This window comes from Ixodes scapularis, unplaced genomic scaffold (assembly GCF_016920785.2).
Source record: "Ixodes scapularis isolate PalLabHiFi unplaced genomic scaffold, ASM1692078v2 PGA_scaffold10__122_contigs__length_95168666, whole genome shotgun sequence".
In the NCBI taxonomy this organism is placed as follows: domain Eukaryota; kingdom Metazoa; phylum Arthropoda; class Arachnida; order Ixodida; family Ixodidae; genus Ixodes; species Ixodes scapularis.
The window spans coordinates 48,090,717-48,109,926 of record NW_024609836.1 but is presented as its reverse complement, the minus strand read 5'-3'; the positions used below and the strand labels follow the sequence as shown (position 1 = coordinate 48,109,926).

Below are 19,210 nucleotides of genomic sequence, written 5' to 3'. Positions count from 1 at the left end.
CCGTCGACTGGCCAGGACTTGGCACGACCAGACGAAAAATTGGTGTCGGCCGTGTGCCTTGTTTATTCATTTCTTTTGTTTTTTAGAAAAACAAAAGTCTACCTGTCAAAATGTCGATGACCGCCAGGCTCGGCGGGCAACGTTGATCACCGCAGGAATAAACGCCGAGGAGCGCACGCTGCCCCGGTCAGTCATCGTTCACCCTCACAACCAGGCTGCGAGTCGTTCCCTTCTCGGCGGGTGCTTCGACCACCTTCGTCCACGATCCCGAGGAATCTTGACAACTTCATTCAACTTTATTCCGAACTACCGTCGCTCAACTCAAGTTACGCCAAAGGCGATCGTACAATGTCCACTACAATTTCTTATAAACACACGCGAGGAAGTTCTCGCGTGAATCGATGAGTGTTGTCCAAAATTTTAAACATCACGAGTTAATTTTTTTCTTACCAACCAAGAAAGCCTATAACACAATCTGTCTAAACTATACTGTACAGTGCAGTATAAGTGTACACTTTGAATATACTGATAGATGACAAGCACAGTCTCTAGCATTATGAAACTCCCATTCGACGAGGAAGTTTTAGGCCGCTGTTTGGATTGGCTTTGGCTAGGTCCACGTCGCTTGGGGAGTAGCTGCCTGGGCGAATCAGTCTTTCATATTGTGAAAAACTGCACATGTCGACCTAAGGTTTTTTTTTTCGGGTTTAAGAATGATACGCGTTATCCACGGGTGGGTAATGTTTGGAAGCCACAAGAAAAAGACTACACCTTGCTTGCTAGAAACACTCGTTTTCTTACGCTTACCTAGTGTAAAATGTTATTGCGTGGTATATAAATACGGTGCGTCTTGTGCTTTACCGTAGCCCATACGTGTTTGACACTATTCGAACATATTACGTTATGTGCGAACGTTTAAACGCGATGCTGCTTCGTGGATTTCTTTGTTTCCAGTCCTCAGCATGTATAAAGTGTTTCTTGAGCAACTCGTATCTAGCGTGTTCTTCTGTTAGCACAACAGTAAGATGCCCGTAAAAATTCTCTTTCACTGACGAACATGCAGGGTTCTCCACCAAATCGACAATATTTATCGAATCTTCCCGACAGCAGCGGGAGAATCAACCCAGATTTCCCCGAATATTCCCGAAGCCGGACTTGATAGATTTCCCCACAGAGGGCGTTTCATGCAATGATGACGGTCCAAAGTATGAGCTCAAATCAGAAGCCGAAAGATTCCCCTGGTCCGAGAAAATCTGGAAAGGAGGAAAGGTGATTAAAGTTAGTTAGGCGCTAGATTAGGCTGGTTGACATTTACGTGCAATGTTTCTCTTTTAAAATTCTGTATTCTTTTTTTTTTATCTTCTCAGGTTTTGTTTCAGGTTTAGGCAAGTTGCCCAGTTCCCTTGTCTCAATTTCTGACAAATGTTTTGCACAACTGCGGTGATATGTCAGACCATGAGTAAAAATCATTACAACTTTCTTGAGTCAAATCTAAATTCGATATTTTTTCGTCCTTTTTATCTATGGACTTAAAAAAAAAACTCGTTGATTTAACGTTTTAGCGTATTTTCGTGAAGTTTCTGCCAAGCATGAAGTAAAATAATTATATTTGAGCTTGTGTGGAAATTAACAACTCCGGAATAAACCGTGTGTTGCACTAGCCAAGAGATATAACGGACCATTCTTTTATAATTAACAAATACAAAAATTAAGAAACACGGTTTTCGTAACTAAGAACAGTTAGGACAAAACACGGACGTAAAAACACACGCATTCGCAGCGACCGTGCGTGATATAATTTCTGACTGCATACAATTTCTGATACTGCATACGAACGTACATACTAAACGTTTTCCGTGCGGTTTAAGTTATTAATGTTTCAGTAGACAATATAATGCGCATTAATAAAATACAAGGCAGTTACGAAGAAAAGCTAACAATGCCTTTTCGTTTGTTTTTCTTCGGACCGCGTACACGCATAAAGTGAATTTTGCTGGGAGTGCAGAATTCATAAAACAGTAACGCGCTCTTAGGTAATACGGTAATACTTTAGTAAATTATATGTTACCCATTCGAAATTTACAAAATATTTTGGGGAACATTACATCAGAAAACGGCGTCCTTCATTTGACGCAGACACTATTTCTCTCCATGTATCTTAATATCACACAGATTGAATTTTATTTTTGTGAAGTCGGAAAATTCCTTTAAGATTTCGACATAAAATGTATTTTGTTCTAAGGTATTATCACAAGTTACAAAATCCCAAGCGTTGCATTTGTGCAGATTTTGAACTCTATAGTTTAATTACGTAGAGTGAAAGAACAAATTTCGCTTTTGTTTGTGTGTATATGTGTATGTGTCTATGTGCGTGTGTGAGTGTAATCCATAAAATTCAATAAAGCAGGGAGGAAACGTACAGAATACAAACACCAATTTAATGAAAGGAACCCAAGCTACATCGGTAAGGCGCGCGTCATGTTTGAAGTAGCATTTGCTACTTCCAAAACAAGTCCAAATGGATCGTGAACGCCATACGCTTCAGGTATCAGATGTTCTGCTTTGTTCAACCTTTGGCGCACTGCTTAATTTTAAGGCTTGTGCACTTTCTAGCGAGCCATCTGCTTGGAAAATTAACGCTGCTAGTACTCGAAATAAATAGCAAGCTGAAGTACAGCCTCACGATATCATTAGTTCTATTTAAACGAGCTGTAATGGCTTATATACTTACAAGTTGAGATAGCGTCAAAAGTATCTGTATTGAATTGGTGCCACTGGTTCCATCCTTGCGAGTCTCTATAAGAAAAGAGAAGAGATATTAGAATGGAAAAGGGTTATGAGTCTCGTACTCTTTGGACTCGGGTTAGAAAGTTCTCAGAATGTCCAGGCGTGCTTTGAACACGCGACTTTTCCTATAATGGGGTGCGAATCAAAACTGACGCTACAACGCTAGCTCGATTTGTATCGTATTCAAATATACACGAGAGCACTCCCGACATTCAAATGGAGATTTTTGTGCAGACATAATGTCCTTAGCATCAGCTATAACGGGATCTACTTATCATTTTCAATTCACACAATTCAGGCTAAGACCTCAATGTACCTTTTCCACATACCGACGACACCAGGCGGTGGCCGCACGAACTAAAAACCGAGGAAGTAACCTACCTGCGCTACCAATTGATGATGGGAGCTACGCTACCAGTTTCTTCGCTCTCTGAGCTGCGGCGCGTGCTTAACGTGACGTTAAAAAGGGACATCCGTGGTGTCCACCCAAACGTCGTGTTTTCCTTTTCGTCCACTTTCTTTTTTGTGTCACACAATTATATATATGCTGCAATTGCGTGTTCTGCTCGCTGATCCACAGCCTCCTTCCGAATTTCCTCGATTTTTCGTGCCGAATTTCGCCGCTTGGCATCAGGCACTCGCGCGTGCGCAGAACGCTTCTTGGAAAAGGTCCATTTCCGAAAGCCATAGTAAAGGCGACAGCTATTGATACGATTAGCAGACGACGTCAGCGTTCGGTGCCCAAAAGCCAGATCATGGCTGTGTTTTTAATCTTACCCAAATGGATCCGCGTTACTCCAGGGGGTCGTGTCACGTGAAAACACAGATAGAACGATACTGGACTCGAGTAAGTTTTCGAACGCCAAGGTATACAACCCTTACTTTGGAGCAGAGTTGTGGTCGTTACTTGAAAAATGTAATGGACTACAATTACATATTAACGAGCCTCAAATGTAATGGAATACTGTTACAAATCACTTTCGCTGAAAAGTAACGGATTACCTTACTCGTTACGTTACAAATTACTTTCACGCTACACTTTCCGTACACTTACCCAGAAAACAATAGAAACAATTTTGATATTTTTCAAAAATGTTCTGCAACGCTACTTTTCATTTCTCATACGCCCGTATTACGGTAGTCCTTGTAAAAATGAAATATTGTATTTGAGAGAAAGGGTGTAAGTGCACTTCGTTCACCTGCCAACTGACAAGGCACCGAACGCTGCAACCACACCCGCCATCCCGCTAGCTTACGGCCTCCGGAAATGATCCCTGGAATTGTGCAGACAAAGCTAGCGGTGCGCATGCTCAGTAGCAGCGTCTACCTCCGCTACGAGATTCGGAGCTAAAGAAGCGATCCACGAAAGCTCCCTTTTGACTCCGGTGTTTCGCCTGTTGTTCACAAGAAAAGAAAAAGAATTGGTTTTAACGTTACATTGTGTAGACGATACAGAATGCAGGTGTCGCACCTTAGATGTGTTTCCGTAGATTACAGTCTATTGTTCTTGCTGATGACAATGTGTGTTTTTGGCAAGCAAAGTATGCAGTGAAAGTCTAGATTTCCGTTCTCCTTAATGCCCTGAATTTTGAGCATCTCATTAAGAGATGGCCGTGGAGACGATGGACACTCCATGACCGAAAACTCGACCAGAGTTCATCGGTTCTCATTTTAATAACAATATTTGTGAAGGCCAGGGGAGGGGAGGGCATAGAGAGCGAGACAAGCGGTTGCCATCGGGCTCACAAAACAATACAGGATCACACCACTTTTACGCGTTATCTCTCTCTCTCTTTTTCTGTCAGCAATTTAACAAACAAACTCCTTAGATAGCCTAACACTCCCCCCCCCCCCCCCCCCCTTTATGTTGACAGTTGACCGTAAAGAGGCGGGGTTACTCGACCACCATGCCCAGACAAGTAAACCAAAAGAAGTATCGTCCGTACCCTTGAAGACGATGCTCTTAGCCTCGCGTCAGCGCTTTTCAGCCGCGCCTCAATAACGTGCTAGAATAAAGTAGCGCATATCAAAGACAAAGAGAATTCGACCCCCTCGCGTGAGGCTACATCGTCTGTTACGCGAGTTTGAACCCGCGAATCGAGGTCGGTACGGACCCGCGTTTGATGTCTGTGCGGGTGGCGGGAGACGTCGAAGAAGTTGGAAAGTGTGACATGGTGTAAAAAAACAAAAACAAATAAACTCGATGAGCTTTCTCCTGTTCGGGAGAAGAAGAAAACTACGACGGAAGGTGGCGGAGAGCGTACTCGGTGTTGTCTTACTAGATTTTTGTCTCTCGTATATTTGTACATGACTTGCCTGTTTTTCCAGTGGTTCTAGTCCACGGTCATAAAAAAAAAAAGTGTTTTCTTTTCGGCGACTCTCCCCTTATTGATGTTTTCTATTTTGTTGAACTTGACCTCTTTATGCTTCTGCGTGTTCTGCTCGTATTACTCAAGTTACTCTATTATGCTCATATTAAAAAAAATTAGAGTAATTTAAGTAATCAGTTACCAATATTTTGTAATGACATAACATTACAAATTACTTCCGAAAAAAAGTGACGTGGAATTTACAAATTACTTGAAAAGTAATGAATTACAATTAATCCGTTACTTGTAACGGATTGCTTCTTAAGTCTGCCCTAGAGTAAGATCGAGAAAAGTTTCGAATACAGCCCCTCACCTCCCTCTGCCCGAGTAGCTCACGATGGCCTTGCTGACTCTGTTTGGGAGGAGTCAGTGTGTAGATAGAATGGCGGCTAGCTTTTGTGAGAGGTGTGTGACTTATCACGTGCACAGGAAAGACCAGAACGCGCAGAAAAGGGCGTGCAGACATCTGGTAGATTTTTGCCAAGAGCTTGAAAGGACCACTCCAGGTGAAGTTTGATTTTTCGCCGAGTACCTGAAGGTCAAAACTATTTTCAGTAACAGAGCGCAGCACTTAAGCGCCCGTTTCCGGCTTGAGCGGAGTCGCCGTCACCGTTGGCGTAACCGCGCGTAACCCTCGTAACCCTCAAGAGTTTGACGAGGGTTAGTTACCCTCAAAAGGGTTACCCTCACGAGGGTCGCGAGGCTCACGAGAGTTACACTCACGAGGGTCACGAGGGTTATGAGAGTTACACTCGGGAGGGTCACGAGGGTTACCCAGGGTTACTAGGGTTACCCTCACGTGGGCTACCCTCACGAGGGTCACGAGGGTTAACCTCACGAGGGCCACGAGTGTTACCCTCACGAGGGTCATGAGTGTTACCCCCAGAGATCACGTGACCCCCCTGATGTCACGTGACGCCCTCCCCCTAAGGTCACGTGACCCCTCATCCCCTGAGGTCACGTGACCTCAGGGAGACACCTAACCCTCAATACCCTTCCATCCAATACCTGAGTACCCTTCCATCCTCTTCCTCATGAGCTGCGCTCTATTCCGGCCATACAGGGAGTAGTAAACGGTTTTCATTTGTTTAAACTGTTTTTTATGCCTATTTTAATGAAAAACGATGAAAGTTTTTTTTGTTTTTTTTTGCGCGCATTCTGTTTGTTTCTGGGAACCGCCTTTTACGCGTATAAACAAATACGCGGTTTACAAACAAGTCCCCCGTTTGGTCACACCAGGTGTGGCCACTGAGCGTGTGCAGAGCCAGATTCGCGTGAGGTGAAGCGCCCGCGCATGCGCCGACAGCAGCACCACCGCAGCGGCGGGACGTCAGGGCTTCGTGTTGGTGTATAATAAGCGTGCGAAGATGCATACAATGCCAGTGACCAAATAAACGTTCCCAGATCAGTGTCCTCGAAATTGTAAATTACATTCCTAAAACCACGAGTGCTTTTATTGTGCCACGAAAGCAATCCAATGTTTTGCTCTATGGCTAGTTTTTAGCTAGAGTGACCCTTTAGCTGTCAGCGCACGTGCGACATGACCAACATGAAAACAGTAGAAATGCAAAGAACATCACACACATGCACACAACCCTCTGCAAGGAAATATACACATATCAGGCGAATGTTCCCATATCAGCAACAAAGTAGAAAGAGATGCATCTAGAGAAATAGAAAGAAAGAAGAGCCCACCTTCACCGTCAGCACCCAGGAGATACCTTGGTCGCCAACTACGTCACATCCGTTTCTAACAAGTGACCACCAGAAGTTGATGACGTCACAGGGGAAGGTTAGTAGCGTGCGAGAAGCAGGACTGCAGTCTAGCCCGAGAATTGACGCTTCGGCTTTAGTAGACACGAGTCCTACCGTCTTGAGGTAATGATGGCAGTGGAACTGCGCAACCATCGACTCAATTTCAGCGCAATGACCGCATAACCGGTGTTTTACCATTTTTGGTTTTATCGGAGGAGTCACGAAGCTTAAACGTATGAGTGTCGAGCGCAGTGTCGGTGCTTTTTCTAAAGTCATAGCGTCATGATGGAACACGGACACACACAAATAGATGCATGACGTTAGGTGGTTCATCGCCACCACCAGGGAAACAGCCTCCGCCAGGTGTGAGTGAGAAGAAAAGAGACACCATCGACAGCGAACGAATCGTGCGTAGTTTAATGTCCCCATTGATGCGGATGAAAGGTGTTAGCAGACAGCACACCAAAAAGAAAGACACGTAATCAGATCACTATGTACAGTCGTCGGTGACATGAGCCGCTTCTTCTGGGCAGTGGTCAGGATGTCATACAAGGCACTGCGGTCAAAACCGGAGCAGTGTGAGGACGGTAGGGTAAACTTGGTCGTTCCCCAGCTTTAAACGACAAGGTAGATTGGGTGTTTAATATTTAACATCAGTTTAGTTTTGTGCGATATATTTATGGTATAAGTCCTGCCAGTCATTTCTTGATTCTTCCGCCATGTTGAAGATAAACCAGATCTACGATCCCAGTCTCATGGCACCGCAGCGACTGAAGCTGTCCATGTGGCGTTTTGACCTGAATGATTGCATGCTCAGACGAAGAGACACATGCAAGTACCCATATCATACAACCATTCAAAAAAAAAAATTAAATTTAGTTGACGAAGTATATCACGCCACCCCCATCTTAGTATAGAGCGAAGCAAAAGTACCAAAGCGTAAATATGTAAAAAATAGGAATGATGAAGTCGAATGTGGGTGGTGTGTGTGTGCAATTTCAACATGACTGATGAATTAACAAAACAAAACAAAAAATAAACTTTGAGTTTTTTTTTCTCAAGTATCTTTCGAGCTTTGTAACTTTTAATATGCACGGCAGTAAAAGGTTTTGGAACGTTTTCGTTCGCACGTTGTTCTTAGGTGATCTACGTATTATCGTGCAAGTACTGCCTTAACTTGAAGCGTCAGAAACAATGTCTCAAGTTGTCTAAGCGAGCGGGATCACAAAAGCTATAAAAATACCATCCAGAATATCTAGTAGCCTTGTTCAGCAGAACGGGCTTGAAGCTATGCATAAGGCCTCTAATATACCAGAAATTCACGCTGCCTTGTCACATTTGGATCGGACTAACGTATATGGGACTTTTTTTTTTATACAGGAGACAAGTATTTGTGACAAAACTGTGCAAATGAAAACGCCATTCCTCACAAACAGTGTGCCGCTCTTTGTAAAATACCGCATTCAATGGGGTGATGGCATCAAAAACCCAAAGAAATTGCGCATCATTTTCTTTAATCCAGCAATTTAATTAAGTTTTCAAATCTCATAAAAAATGGTACGTTTTCTAGCGAATGATAGTCGCACAAAACCCGAAAACGCCTTTCGTCGGCACCACTTATCTATTAGAAATGCCATGAACTCGTCCCCAAGCACAGGATGAAGAATGGGCTTAACTATCTAATGTGTGCGCGCGTGTGTGTGTGTGTGCATGATGGGTAAATGAGTGCGATAGCGTACGATACGCCGATGTTAGTGATGTTGGAAAGGAGACAGCTCGAATCCGTTGTCAGTGGGGAAAGGCTGCGCCTTCAAGCCATCGAACAACTGGCGCGGTGGGGACACGGCGGGGTAGTCGAGTCTAAGAGACTCTGGCTTAGTCGGGTTCGTCGGAACCTGCAGTGTGGAGACGAACAGAAACTACAAGGGAAAGAACTTGAACGAAGAGTCGGAACGATGTTTCTGCGAGACATTTGTTCATTTGGGGGATTTCATCGCCCACACCGAAGAAGGTATAAACAGGAGACACGGAGTGTCCAACATATGCATGAAACCGCGCTGTCGCGCCGCCAGTGCATTGAACAAAAGACAGAGCGCAGACGCTGCCCGGGTCACTCCGAGGCCTGTTTCTGCCCTGTACGACGGTCTTATTACATCAGTCGTCAAGGCCGTCTGCAAATAGTTCGGGTCGTTTTTTCGGCAGTTAACACCGTGTCTTTGTATGATGTACGAGCAGTGGGACGGCGACTTAAAGGGGCGGTGCAACGATATTCAATTGGAATGTTTTTCACTTTACATGAGCTTACTGGCACTAGTGGGACTCAAGGATACTCGCACGCAACGCCACTGACCAAGAAACTCCTTTGTTGTGCTGTAATTTTGAGGACAAAACTAAGTTTTTTCATTCAATCTCTCCTTCGCAAAACCTGATGACGTAGCTGGGCGGTAGCAGTACCGCCCAGTGACGATATTAGAATTTGGCTCATAGATTGGACCCGAGCATAGCGTGGACACTCGATTTGGGCTCGTGATAATCGATAGCTCGAGAAGCATTCGGGTAGTGGCCTGTGTCCAATCGCTGCAATGACGACAACAGACGAACCATAACAATATCGGGAGCTCAGCGCGTGTCCTGTGCCTTGCCAACCCCAGCGCATGGCAATGATCAACATTGCGGCATATAATCAGCTCCAGATCACGTGGCCGCTTGTTCTGGCTGCTAGTTGAGGGGGTGAACTCTGCTAGTTTTTCTTCATTTTTTTTTTGCGACTTCGATTGCGTGTGGTGAAAAACCAACGGGTATTTCACAGGTCATTAACGTCAGGGATCCGTTCTAGGCGGTATTTGCGCAAAATACAAAAATCGTTGCATCGCCCCTTTAAGAATGTTCAGACAAAGCGATGACAAGAAAGTAGTTAAGCATATCTGCTACGAATGTTCGCGCAAAATAGGAATAAAAACCCTTTGGCAATAAGTGGTAGTATTTTCATGCGTTGCCTGAACACAAACACACACACACACACACACACACACACACAATGAACAAACGAGTGCGACTGCCAAAAACGGCCAAAAAAGAGATACGCGTAAATGATGTCAGTGCATTCAACTTTTGAGCAAACATTTTCAATCACTGACAATAAGAAATTAAAAACAAAGAAGTATTTACGTAAACTGCACGCAAGCGTCCCACCGCCTGCTTTCATTTCCTGAGATTATCAGTTTCATGCTGGTCGGGATTACCACGCATGAAAATTGCATAACAAAACGCTTCTGGCAACATGAGGCTCAGTAGAAACATTATTCCAATGTGCGTGGTTTCTTTACGCTTTTTACATTTTTGTTTATATCAACCAGTTTTAAAAGTAGCGTCGCAATCGCTCATTGCTGAAGAGTGCGTGAACTTTGGTCTGCTATTCAAGTCCTGAGGTACTACAACCCACATCTATACTACTGACAGATGGTAAACAATAGCACCAATATGAATAAAACACCGTTCAAATCGCCAATTAGACTTAGAAAAGTCAGCGTCTACTAGGACGTCATTGTTGTACATAACAGCGCAGGTGCTCGCAATCAGATCTTTGGGAATAGCAATATTCTGGGCAATGGTGTACGGCATCTCGGTTATCTATAGGTTTGCATGACATGTTTCACAGCGACCTTACTCTCCCGATTAAAAAAAGACACAAACAAACGGATGGTGTTTAGGCGATTGGCACTGCATTCATCAGGAATTCAGGCCGTCTCTTTTGAAGATACATTGCTCTTCGCGTGACATGTGACATAGCATCACGATGCATGCCACGGGAGAATAATATCCCGTCAAATTTCCTAATTGCTTGCGTCATTGAATTACAACTTCTCCATATATAGATAACACCATTGGAATCAAGGAATTATGGTCTAATACCTTTGCTTTCAAAGAGACTTTCCGAAAATCCATAAATTAATATTTCACGCCATTGACTAGCTGGTGCCTCCGTTCCTCATCCAGAGCAGCGAAGCTGCGACTACCATTAACTCCACGAGACTCGGTCGTTTCCTGGTGGTGCCAGACCTAACTCCTATAACAAAGACGTTCGCGTGATGCTCCCATCCATACAGAGGCCGAGCACGGCGTCCTGCGACGCCGCCCTCTTCGCGAAATTGTTGCCTCTGGTAATTTCCAGAAACGTCAACGGCTACGCCACCGATTACATCGTGAGACACTTCGTCGACGTTATCGTCGTCGTCTTCGTTGTAATCTGGCGGTACCTCGGCGGCGAGCGGGATGACCGTAGGAGATGGGTGGGTTACCGTGATGGGGGGGAACTCTGGGCGGAGACACCGGCTGTTGCGGCTTGAGCGTCACGTTCAGAATAGAGATCTGCTCGTCCGAGACGATGAAGTCCTGCTTCGAAGTGTGAAAGCCAGGAGCCGTCACCTGCGTTTGCCCCAAGAAGCATTCAGTAACAACACCGTCGACGGGACCGCGGCGCTGTTTTTGGCCATCGTTGTTCATCAATTAACAAGCACATTGCAAAACGCCAAAACAGGGAGTACTCGGAGACATGGGATGGGCGTCATTTGAGAGCAGGGAAGCTGTGAGCAAGATAGAATTTGAGGATCGGTTGAGGCAAATGGATGGGGAGCAATGGGCACGAAAGGTTTTCAGCTATTTATACATGAGGAGTATAGACAGAAAGTGGAAACAGCGTACTAAGAAATTAAGAGCAAAGCTTTTAGGCTTAGTGGAGTTACGGAAGAGCAGGTCTCAGTTAAGAAGAAAGTTAAGGCCACAGAAAAAGATCGGGGGCTAGAGGGAATGCAGACAAAGACGGCCATGGAGCGCTATAGATTAAACAAAACAGTTATTGCCAAAGGAAGCATTTATGACAGTGCTAGGGGAAGCTAATTGTTTGAGGCGAGGACGGGTGTTCTGCAAACCAGAACATACAGTGCGAAGTACAAGGAAATGCATACAGTGTGCACTACTTGTGGAGAGGAGGACGAGACGGCTGAGCACTTGATACTCTACTGTAAAGGGCTTCATCCTATGCCTACCGAAGACAACATAGATCTAATAAATCATTGGGTTTTTGGAGACATCGGAGGAAGAGTGGATTTCAAGACAGTAGAGATTACCAAGCAAAGATTGAGTGAATGGTGGCAGAACGCAAGAGAAAACTAGGTATTTTCGTATTAACTGATGGCATGGGGGTTTTATAGCCTCACTTTCTTTTCAGTGCGGAGGGAATATAGTTTTCACATTTAAATATTCTAAGTTTAAACTGTAATACAAAATGGCTAGGTGACGTAAGCTACCGCCATATCCAAAGGGCTCAGCCGGATTCATCCATCCTTCATCCATCCGAGGATCGAGGGGGTCGACGGGGGAGGGAGAGGAGGGGAGTGGGGAGTAGCGGGTGCTTTTCGCGGCGCCGACGAACATTGCGGCGCCTCAATAACCGCACCATAAAACTCGAAGGAGCACTCAGCGACGTTCAGTTCGACATTCATGCTTTCGTATTCACAACTCGTAAGAAGTGCTTAGGTGTCCCGGAATTTTTTGTATGTTTCTTTCGTTGTCTTTTTTTTGTGTTTTGTATTCGAAATCTACGGTTGTCTGTCTATGCTTGTTGTTCCTTCATAAAGGAAGCAGCTCCATTAAATAGGAAAGCGTTATTTTCTAACATGAAGAATACTCTGACATCGTGTGCAACTGCAACCTTGAAGAGGTAGTCATTTCTATATTCCTTGTGTCCTCCGCTTCATCTGTCACAGGGCACGACACCGACCGTGGCATGATGATCTCAAGCTTCTTATTTGTACAGATGGTCCTACTCACTGCCGGTCGCAACATCGAGGCTTTTGGCGCGATTACCACGAGTAGGACGGAATCAACAACCGACCGCAACATCTTATTTGCGCCGGCGAGCCTGCCTGCTCCGATGATTCAGCCGATGACGCCAGCACCCCTTCTCGTTCGTGGCCCGTACTGCAGCTGCAGGCAACCCAAGCAGCACGGCTTTTGGCGAAGCAATGGCCAATGTCTGGCGATGGTCTTTTGGCCTGTGGCCAGAGAGTGGCCATTCGCTGGCCAATGCTTGGCCGATGGCTGATGCCCATTGGCCAATGGCCAGATAAAGGCGAGTCACCGGTCAGTCTCTGGCCACTATCTGGCCACTTGGCCAAGGGCCATTGCCAGCCATTGGCCGTTGACTGGCCAAGTCTGTGCTGCTTGGGAACAAGCATCGGTGATATCAAGCGCGATGGAATATAAGCGCCAGAAAACTTTCCGGTGAACCAGGGCACGACACCGACCGTGGCACGATGATCTCAAGCTTCTTATTTGTACAGGTGGTCCTACTCGCTGCCGATCGCAACATGGAGGCTTTCGGCGCGATTACCACGAGTAGGACGGAATCAACAACTGACCGCAACATCTTATCTGCGCCGGCGAGCCTGCCTACTGCGATGATTCAGCCGATGACGCCAGCACCCTTTCTCATTCGTGGCCCGTACTGCAGCTGGCAACAAACATCGGTGACTTCAAGCTCGATGAAATATAAGCGCCAGGCACCCTCCGGCGAACCAGACACGACACCGACCGTGGCACGATGATCTCAAGCTTCTTATTTGTACAGGTTAGTTACCTAAATCACTCTAAGTTTTTCAAAAGTAGTAATCGCTGTTTGATATTGGTTTCGTGCCCAAACGACTTCTGTGACTCGCAAAAATAGTTGTCAGTGTACTTTCTGGCGTGTACTAACATTGTTTTGTCGAACTTGCTATTGGTACTGTCCGGAGACGAAGAGCAGAATCCCAGCCCTCTCACAGAGGCAAAGGCAGATTTGCTCACTCAGATTCACGCCACGGTGTTACAGCTACAGTATGGTCAAACTGAGTTAGTAAGACAAATTGGGGTACTCACCGAAAAACAAAACAACACGAAACAATCGGTGCGCAAACTGAATGCGTGGGTAAGCAAACTGGAGAAAGATTTGCCAAGTAGCGGATTAAACCAATGACCATGCAAAAAGCCGAATCCGAGTTGCAGGCAGCGCAGACCCCAGCTAGAACAACTAAAGAAAACGCTGTATCGCACAAGAAAGCCAGTCACGCAGGTCAAATTTAATAATCTTTGGGATTTAAGATAAGGAAAACGAAACCTGGTCTGAATCCGAATCAAACGTAATCGAGCTGTGTGCCACTAAACTTCAACTAAACATAAGCCCTGATAACATAGACAGAGCAGACCATATCGGTTCCTTTTCCGGCAGGTAAAAATAGGCCAATTTTTGTTAAGTTTTGTTTTTATAAACACAAAGAAGCGATTTTAGGTTCGAGCTCGAAACTTAAGAACAGTGGCTTTGCAATTAGTGAGGACTATCTTCGACCTGTGCAGGTGGTCCGACGGAGACTATTGGAATTCGCCAAAACGCGACATACTCGTTACAAACTTCGCGTAGACAAGTTGTACAATGGCGAAAAATCTTTGTCTTTAACGAGAATTTAGACAGTGGCTAAAATTAAAAAAATAGCAACCCAGAAGTTCTGTTTCCCGGCCACGACGTGTACAACAGGTGGATATCAGTGCCAGCTCCCATTTAAATTACTCTACTGCCCCGCTTTTTCCAAACACTTCGCACTCGGTTACTTTTTACAAATATTAGAAGTGTATTTTCCAAACGAGAAGAACTGCATTCATTGATTGAATCGGCAAAGGCAGACATAGTGTTTCTAACGAAGAATCGGTTACGTCAAGGAATAAAAGATATAGAAGTATTCCCAAAAAAACATGAACTTCGTATTGTTTAGGTGCGATAGAGACGAAAGACGTTCTTATCGCCTCCAAAAACACAGTATCTTGTAATCGGGTAGCCAGGCCGTCATCGTTGGAAATGGTTTGTGTGGTTGCATCATCACGATCTCATCAGGCCTTACTAGGTGTTGGCTATAGACCGCCAGATTATTCGCATGATTTTGTTACGGAACTTCATGACGCACTTTTTTTTCTTTCCAAAAAGTTTTCGAGAGCTAGTATGGACACCTGTTGGTGATTTCAATTATCCGCATATTGACTGGCTTTTTTGTCGTCACGATGTGCTACGTCACGTGCATTCATTGACACATGTTTAACCTTCAACTTAGTTCAAATGATAAACCAACCAACCAGGATTCTAGGTTCTTCTTGATCTATGCTTATCATCTCATCCCAGCAACATAAGCAGCATCTCCTACCTTCCTGGGCTGGGTGATCACTTATGGTGAATTCCACTCGTAGATCTGGAGCGCTTTCCAAAATCCGCGAGGGAGGCGAAATTCCGCTCCTTGGGACCCGCTCTGTATCGACGAGGGGAAGATAAACTTGCATTTTTGGAGCGACCTCCCCCACACCCCACATCCCTCCCCACCCCTTCTCCCTCCGCCGTTCAAAATGGCCGCTGCTCGAACTTGACCAGCCCACCAACGCCTCAACCGGCTGATCTTTCCGACGACCAGTGACGACTGTCACTGCTTAGCTGCAGAAGTAACACGCGACACAGGCCGGGCGAAATTATACGTACCACGGCGCCCATGTCACAAATAGCGAAGACGTCCGCGTTCGGCACCGTCACATACCTTTCGGCCGCCTCGAAGCGGCGGGGCACGGACAGCGATTGCCAGCGGTGGAGTTCAGATTGCTAGTACGACTTTAATAAACACAGAGGTAACAAACCATCACTTGCGCGGTCGTTGCCTAACCACTTCTTGCTTTATTTCACGGGAAAACGCCGATGGAATGCAGTGTAAAAAGGTAAACAATCACTGGCTGCAGAATGAATAGGCCTAACCTTGCGTCTGCCTCCGGCTTTTCTATCGTTCTTTTTTTCGTTCTTCCTCGGTGATCACAGATGTCAGCGCTTACGATTTGCCACGCTCCACATTCCCGGCTTTTTATCCCTGATCTACGCGAGGTAGAAGCGTTCGAGCCGTCACAGTCCAGAGTAAACAACCGACACACCCGAACAGATCCAACTCCACGACCCGACCGTGGCCCGACCGGCCCGCCGATCTCTCCAACCTCGCCGCGCATGCGCACCGCCGATTTAGACGGAAATCACGTGGGCCGCTCTGTCAATTTCCGGAGAGATCTGTGAAATCCCGCAGAGCAAGTTCGGCGGAGTTTGGGGCGCTCCGTGGAGCGGGCGCTGCCAGAGATCTACGAGCGGAAGATGACCAACTTGAGCCAGATCTGCGAGGTGAATATGCGCGCTCCAAATGGAGCGCTTTTGGAGCGCTCGAGATCTGCGAGCGGAATTCACCATTAGTAATACATTTTTCGCTGGAACTTCCTATATCCCGAACGTCTGCATACCATACATACATCATGGATTATAACAAAGCAAACAATCACTGCAGGCAATAAACGAGGGCTTCGAATCGTTTTACTGTTCATTTATGTTCACCTTTGACCAGAATTCAATTAATGAGAACTGAGGCCGCTTTAAAAGTATGATGCCTTCATATTGCAATTCCTACGTACCACGAGTAAAAATACGATCAGATATCGTCAATCAATGGTTCACGAAAACAATTAGTCGTATGAACAACAACAACAAAAAAACGACTATTTAAGGAAGCAAAATAATCGCCTTTGAATAACAGGCTTTTGGATAAATATGCAAGTCATGCAAAGGTATATAAAAATACCCTCGCGCAAGCAAAATTAAAGTTTTTCGAACCTGACTTGAAAATATTCTTACAAACAACCCCCACAAAATTTGGAAAATTATAAACCCGACACCTGCGAACGCATTGGTGACGACGGTGTGAAATTTGAGGATGAGGAGAGAGCACAAAAGCTTAACACATTTTTTAAATCAGTATTCACACAACAAAATTGTGACACCATACCTAACCTGAACACGTGAAACCATGCGCCGATCAACCCTATCGATATTTCATATCCCGGCATCGTAAAAGCAATTGAAAATCTAAACATTTCTTCTAGCGCTGGCGATGATTTGATAAACTCAAAAATATTGAAAATACAAAGCAAACAGTGGCTGTTTACTTGTGTAAAATATTTAGCCAATCATTAAATTCGGGGAGGCTACCGGATGACTGGAAAGTAGGAAAAATACTGCCGATTCAGAAAACGGAGGACCGCAACCAAATAGCCAATTATCGCCCCATCTCAATCACCAGTGTTCCTTGCAAGCTTCTCGAGCACATCATATAGTCGAACGTAATTAACTACTTGGAATCTAATAACTTGCTATGTTCGAACCAGCATGGGTTCCGCAAAACGTTTTTCTATGAAACCCAGCTGTTACAATTTATATACACGACCTCTTTTCTAACCTAGATAACAAACTCCAAACTGACGCCATATTCATCGATTTCTTAAAAGCATCTGATAGGGTACCTCATCAATGCCTCATTAAAAAGGTATCTTACCTTAAACTTTCTCCAAAGTTAACAGACTGGACCAGAGAGTTCCTCAGTCATCAGTCATCAATAAGAAAATGTCATGCAGGTCCTCTGCCACCTCAGGCGTCCCACAGGAAACCGTACTAGGCCTATTATTATTCTTAGCATACATCAATGACATAACAAAGCTTCTATCACCCCCGTGCGTCTCTTCGCAGACGACAGCGCCATTTAAAAGGCCATCAGAACACCAGATGACCATAGAATACTTCACAACGACTTCAATATAATTGAACAGTGGTGTAACGATTGGAGGCCTAAACATGGAAAAGTGGAAGTAACTAACATTCACTCGTCGAACCACCTCGCCTAACTTTTCATACCAACTAGGTATCAATTACATTGGTCACTGCACATCAAATAAGTACCTAGGGCTTCACCTCACCAGCGGTCTCGCATGGAACAACCACGTTAGTGAAGTTGTCCTAAAGGCTAACCGCACACTTGGATACTTAAAACGTAACCTCAGACTCCGTTCGCCCGAAATTAAAAGGCTAGCCTACACAACCCTGGTTCGTTCCCAAATGGAATACGTATCATAGATTTGGTCACCATTTCAAAATTCTCTCTCTAACGAACTAGAAAAAATTCAAAACAGCACTAAGGTACATTCACTCCGACTACTCCTCCTAGACAAGAATCACTTCACTTCGTAATCGGTCTGATCTCCAAACACTTTCTTTTCGTCGAACGCTCTCCCGCCTTGCATTTCTTCATAAAATATATTATCACAATCTGCAGATGAAAATGGCCCTTCTCAGCGCCCCAGATCGAATTTCCGCTAGGGTTGACAATGTGTGTAAAATCAAATTTATTTGCACTTCATCCTTGTTTTTCGCAAATTCCATGCTACCTATTACTATTGATGATGAGAATTCATTACCCAAAGACATTGTACTAGAAATTAATATATCTAAGTTTTGTGAACTTCTCAGTGTTTTTTTTTTGTTTTTTTTTTAAGAAATGAACGAGTCATAAATTTGTATAGTGATTAGTTACCTTGTTATTGTCATTTACCATTTGTACCATGTTTTTTGTGATTTTTACTTCTGTGTTCAAACAAGTGTCTTTTAACTTACCTACCCTTGTGTAATACCCGGACCCCGGTCCTCAAGGTAAATAAATGAAATGAAATGAAAATCTGTCACAGACAAGAAAAGAGTTTGCGTACCCTCTGGGAGTGCACGTGGTCTTACGAATGCTTTGGTTGCCGCTGATCCTAGACTGGGTACGATTCAACAAGATGGCTGCCCACATACGACAATAAACCTAACGGCCTCAATACTGCTATATGTTCATAGAAAAAAAATCTCGATGGTTAGCCAAATTAGTGCAATGAGTCCGACATGTGAATCCGGGATTTCCACGTATGTGTCTTGCGTGTGCACGCGCATGTGGTGCCGTTGTGGTGTACCGTAATTTCCGTAAACGTGGTGAATCTAAATTGGACTGGGTAAACTGCAAATGATTTAAGTACTCTTATTTCTTTATTTATTGGAGAGAGAGAGAGAGGGGTGGGGGTCTCGGTGCAAAGCTTCGCTTCCGTGCATTTTTTGTTATCCCACAATCTCGGTAACGCAAGTCAAGTTACGTTGCAACGTTCTGAACGGAAAAGTGCAATATAGTAAAAAACCTCAATATACCAGAAGCGACCGGTTGTTCAGTAATAGTAAAAGATGGAAAGCGCAGAATTCTCTTAACCTTTTTTAGAAAACAGACTTCGGCGATTACAGCATGTGTGTGCACAGTAGCTTCTTATGTGCTCGCACGAGCCTTGACTTCTTGCAAACGCTTTTTAGTACATTGATGTGTAAGAAAAAAAAAATAAAAACCTTAGCT

The 19,210-nt window shown here is 44.7% G+C and overlaps 1 protein-coding gene across 1 annotated transcript in view; it reads right to left on the bottom strand.

Moving 5' to 3' along the window:
• Positions 1-8,662: 8,662 nt before the first annotated feature.
• LOC8026778 (carboxypeptidase M-like) overlaps positions 8,663-19,210 on the bottom strand; it is a 42,546-nt gene continuing 31,998 nt past the window's right edge. The window contains exons 8-9 of the mRNA XM_040214340.1: positions 11,216-11,336; positions 8,663-8,811 (exon numbers count right to left, since the gene is read on the bottom strand). Of these exons, the coding sequence (XP_040070274.1) occupies positions 8,663-8,811; positions 11,216-11,336 (270 nt within the window). The remainder of the gene's footprint in view (positions 8,812-11,215; positions 11,337-19,210) is intronic.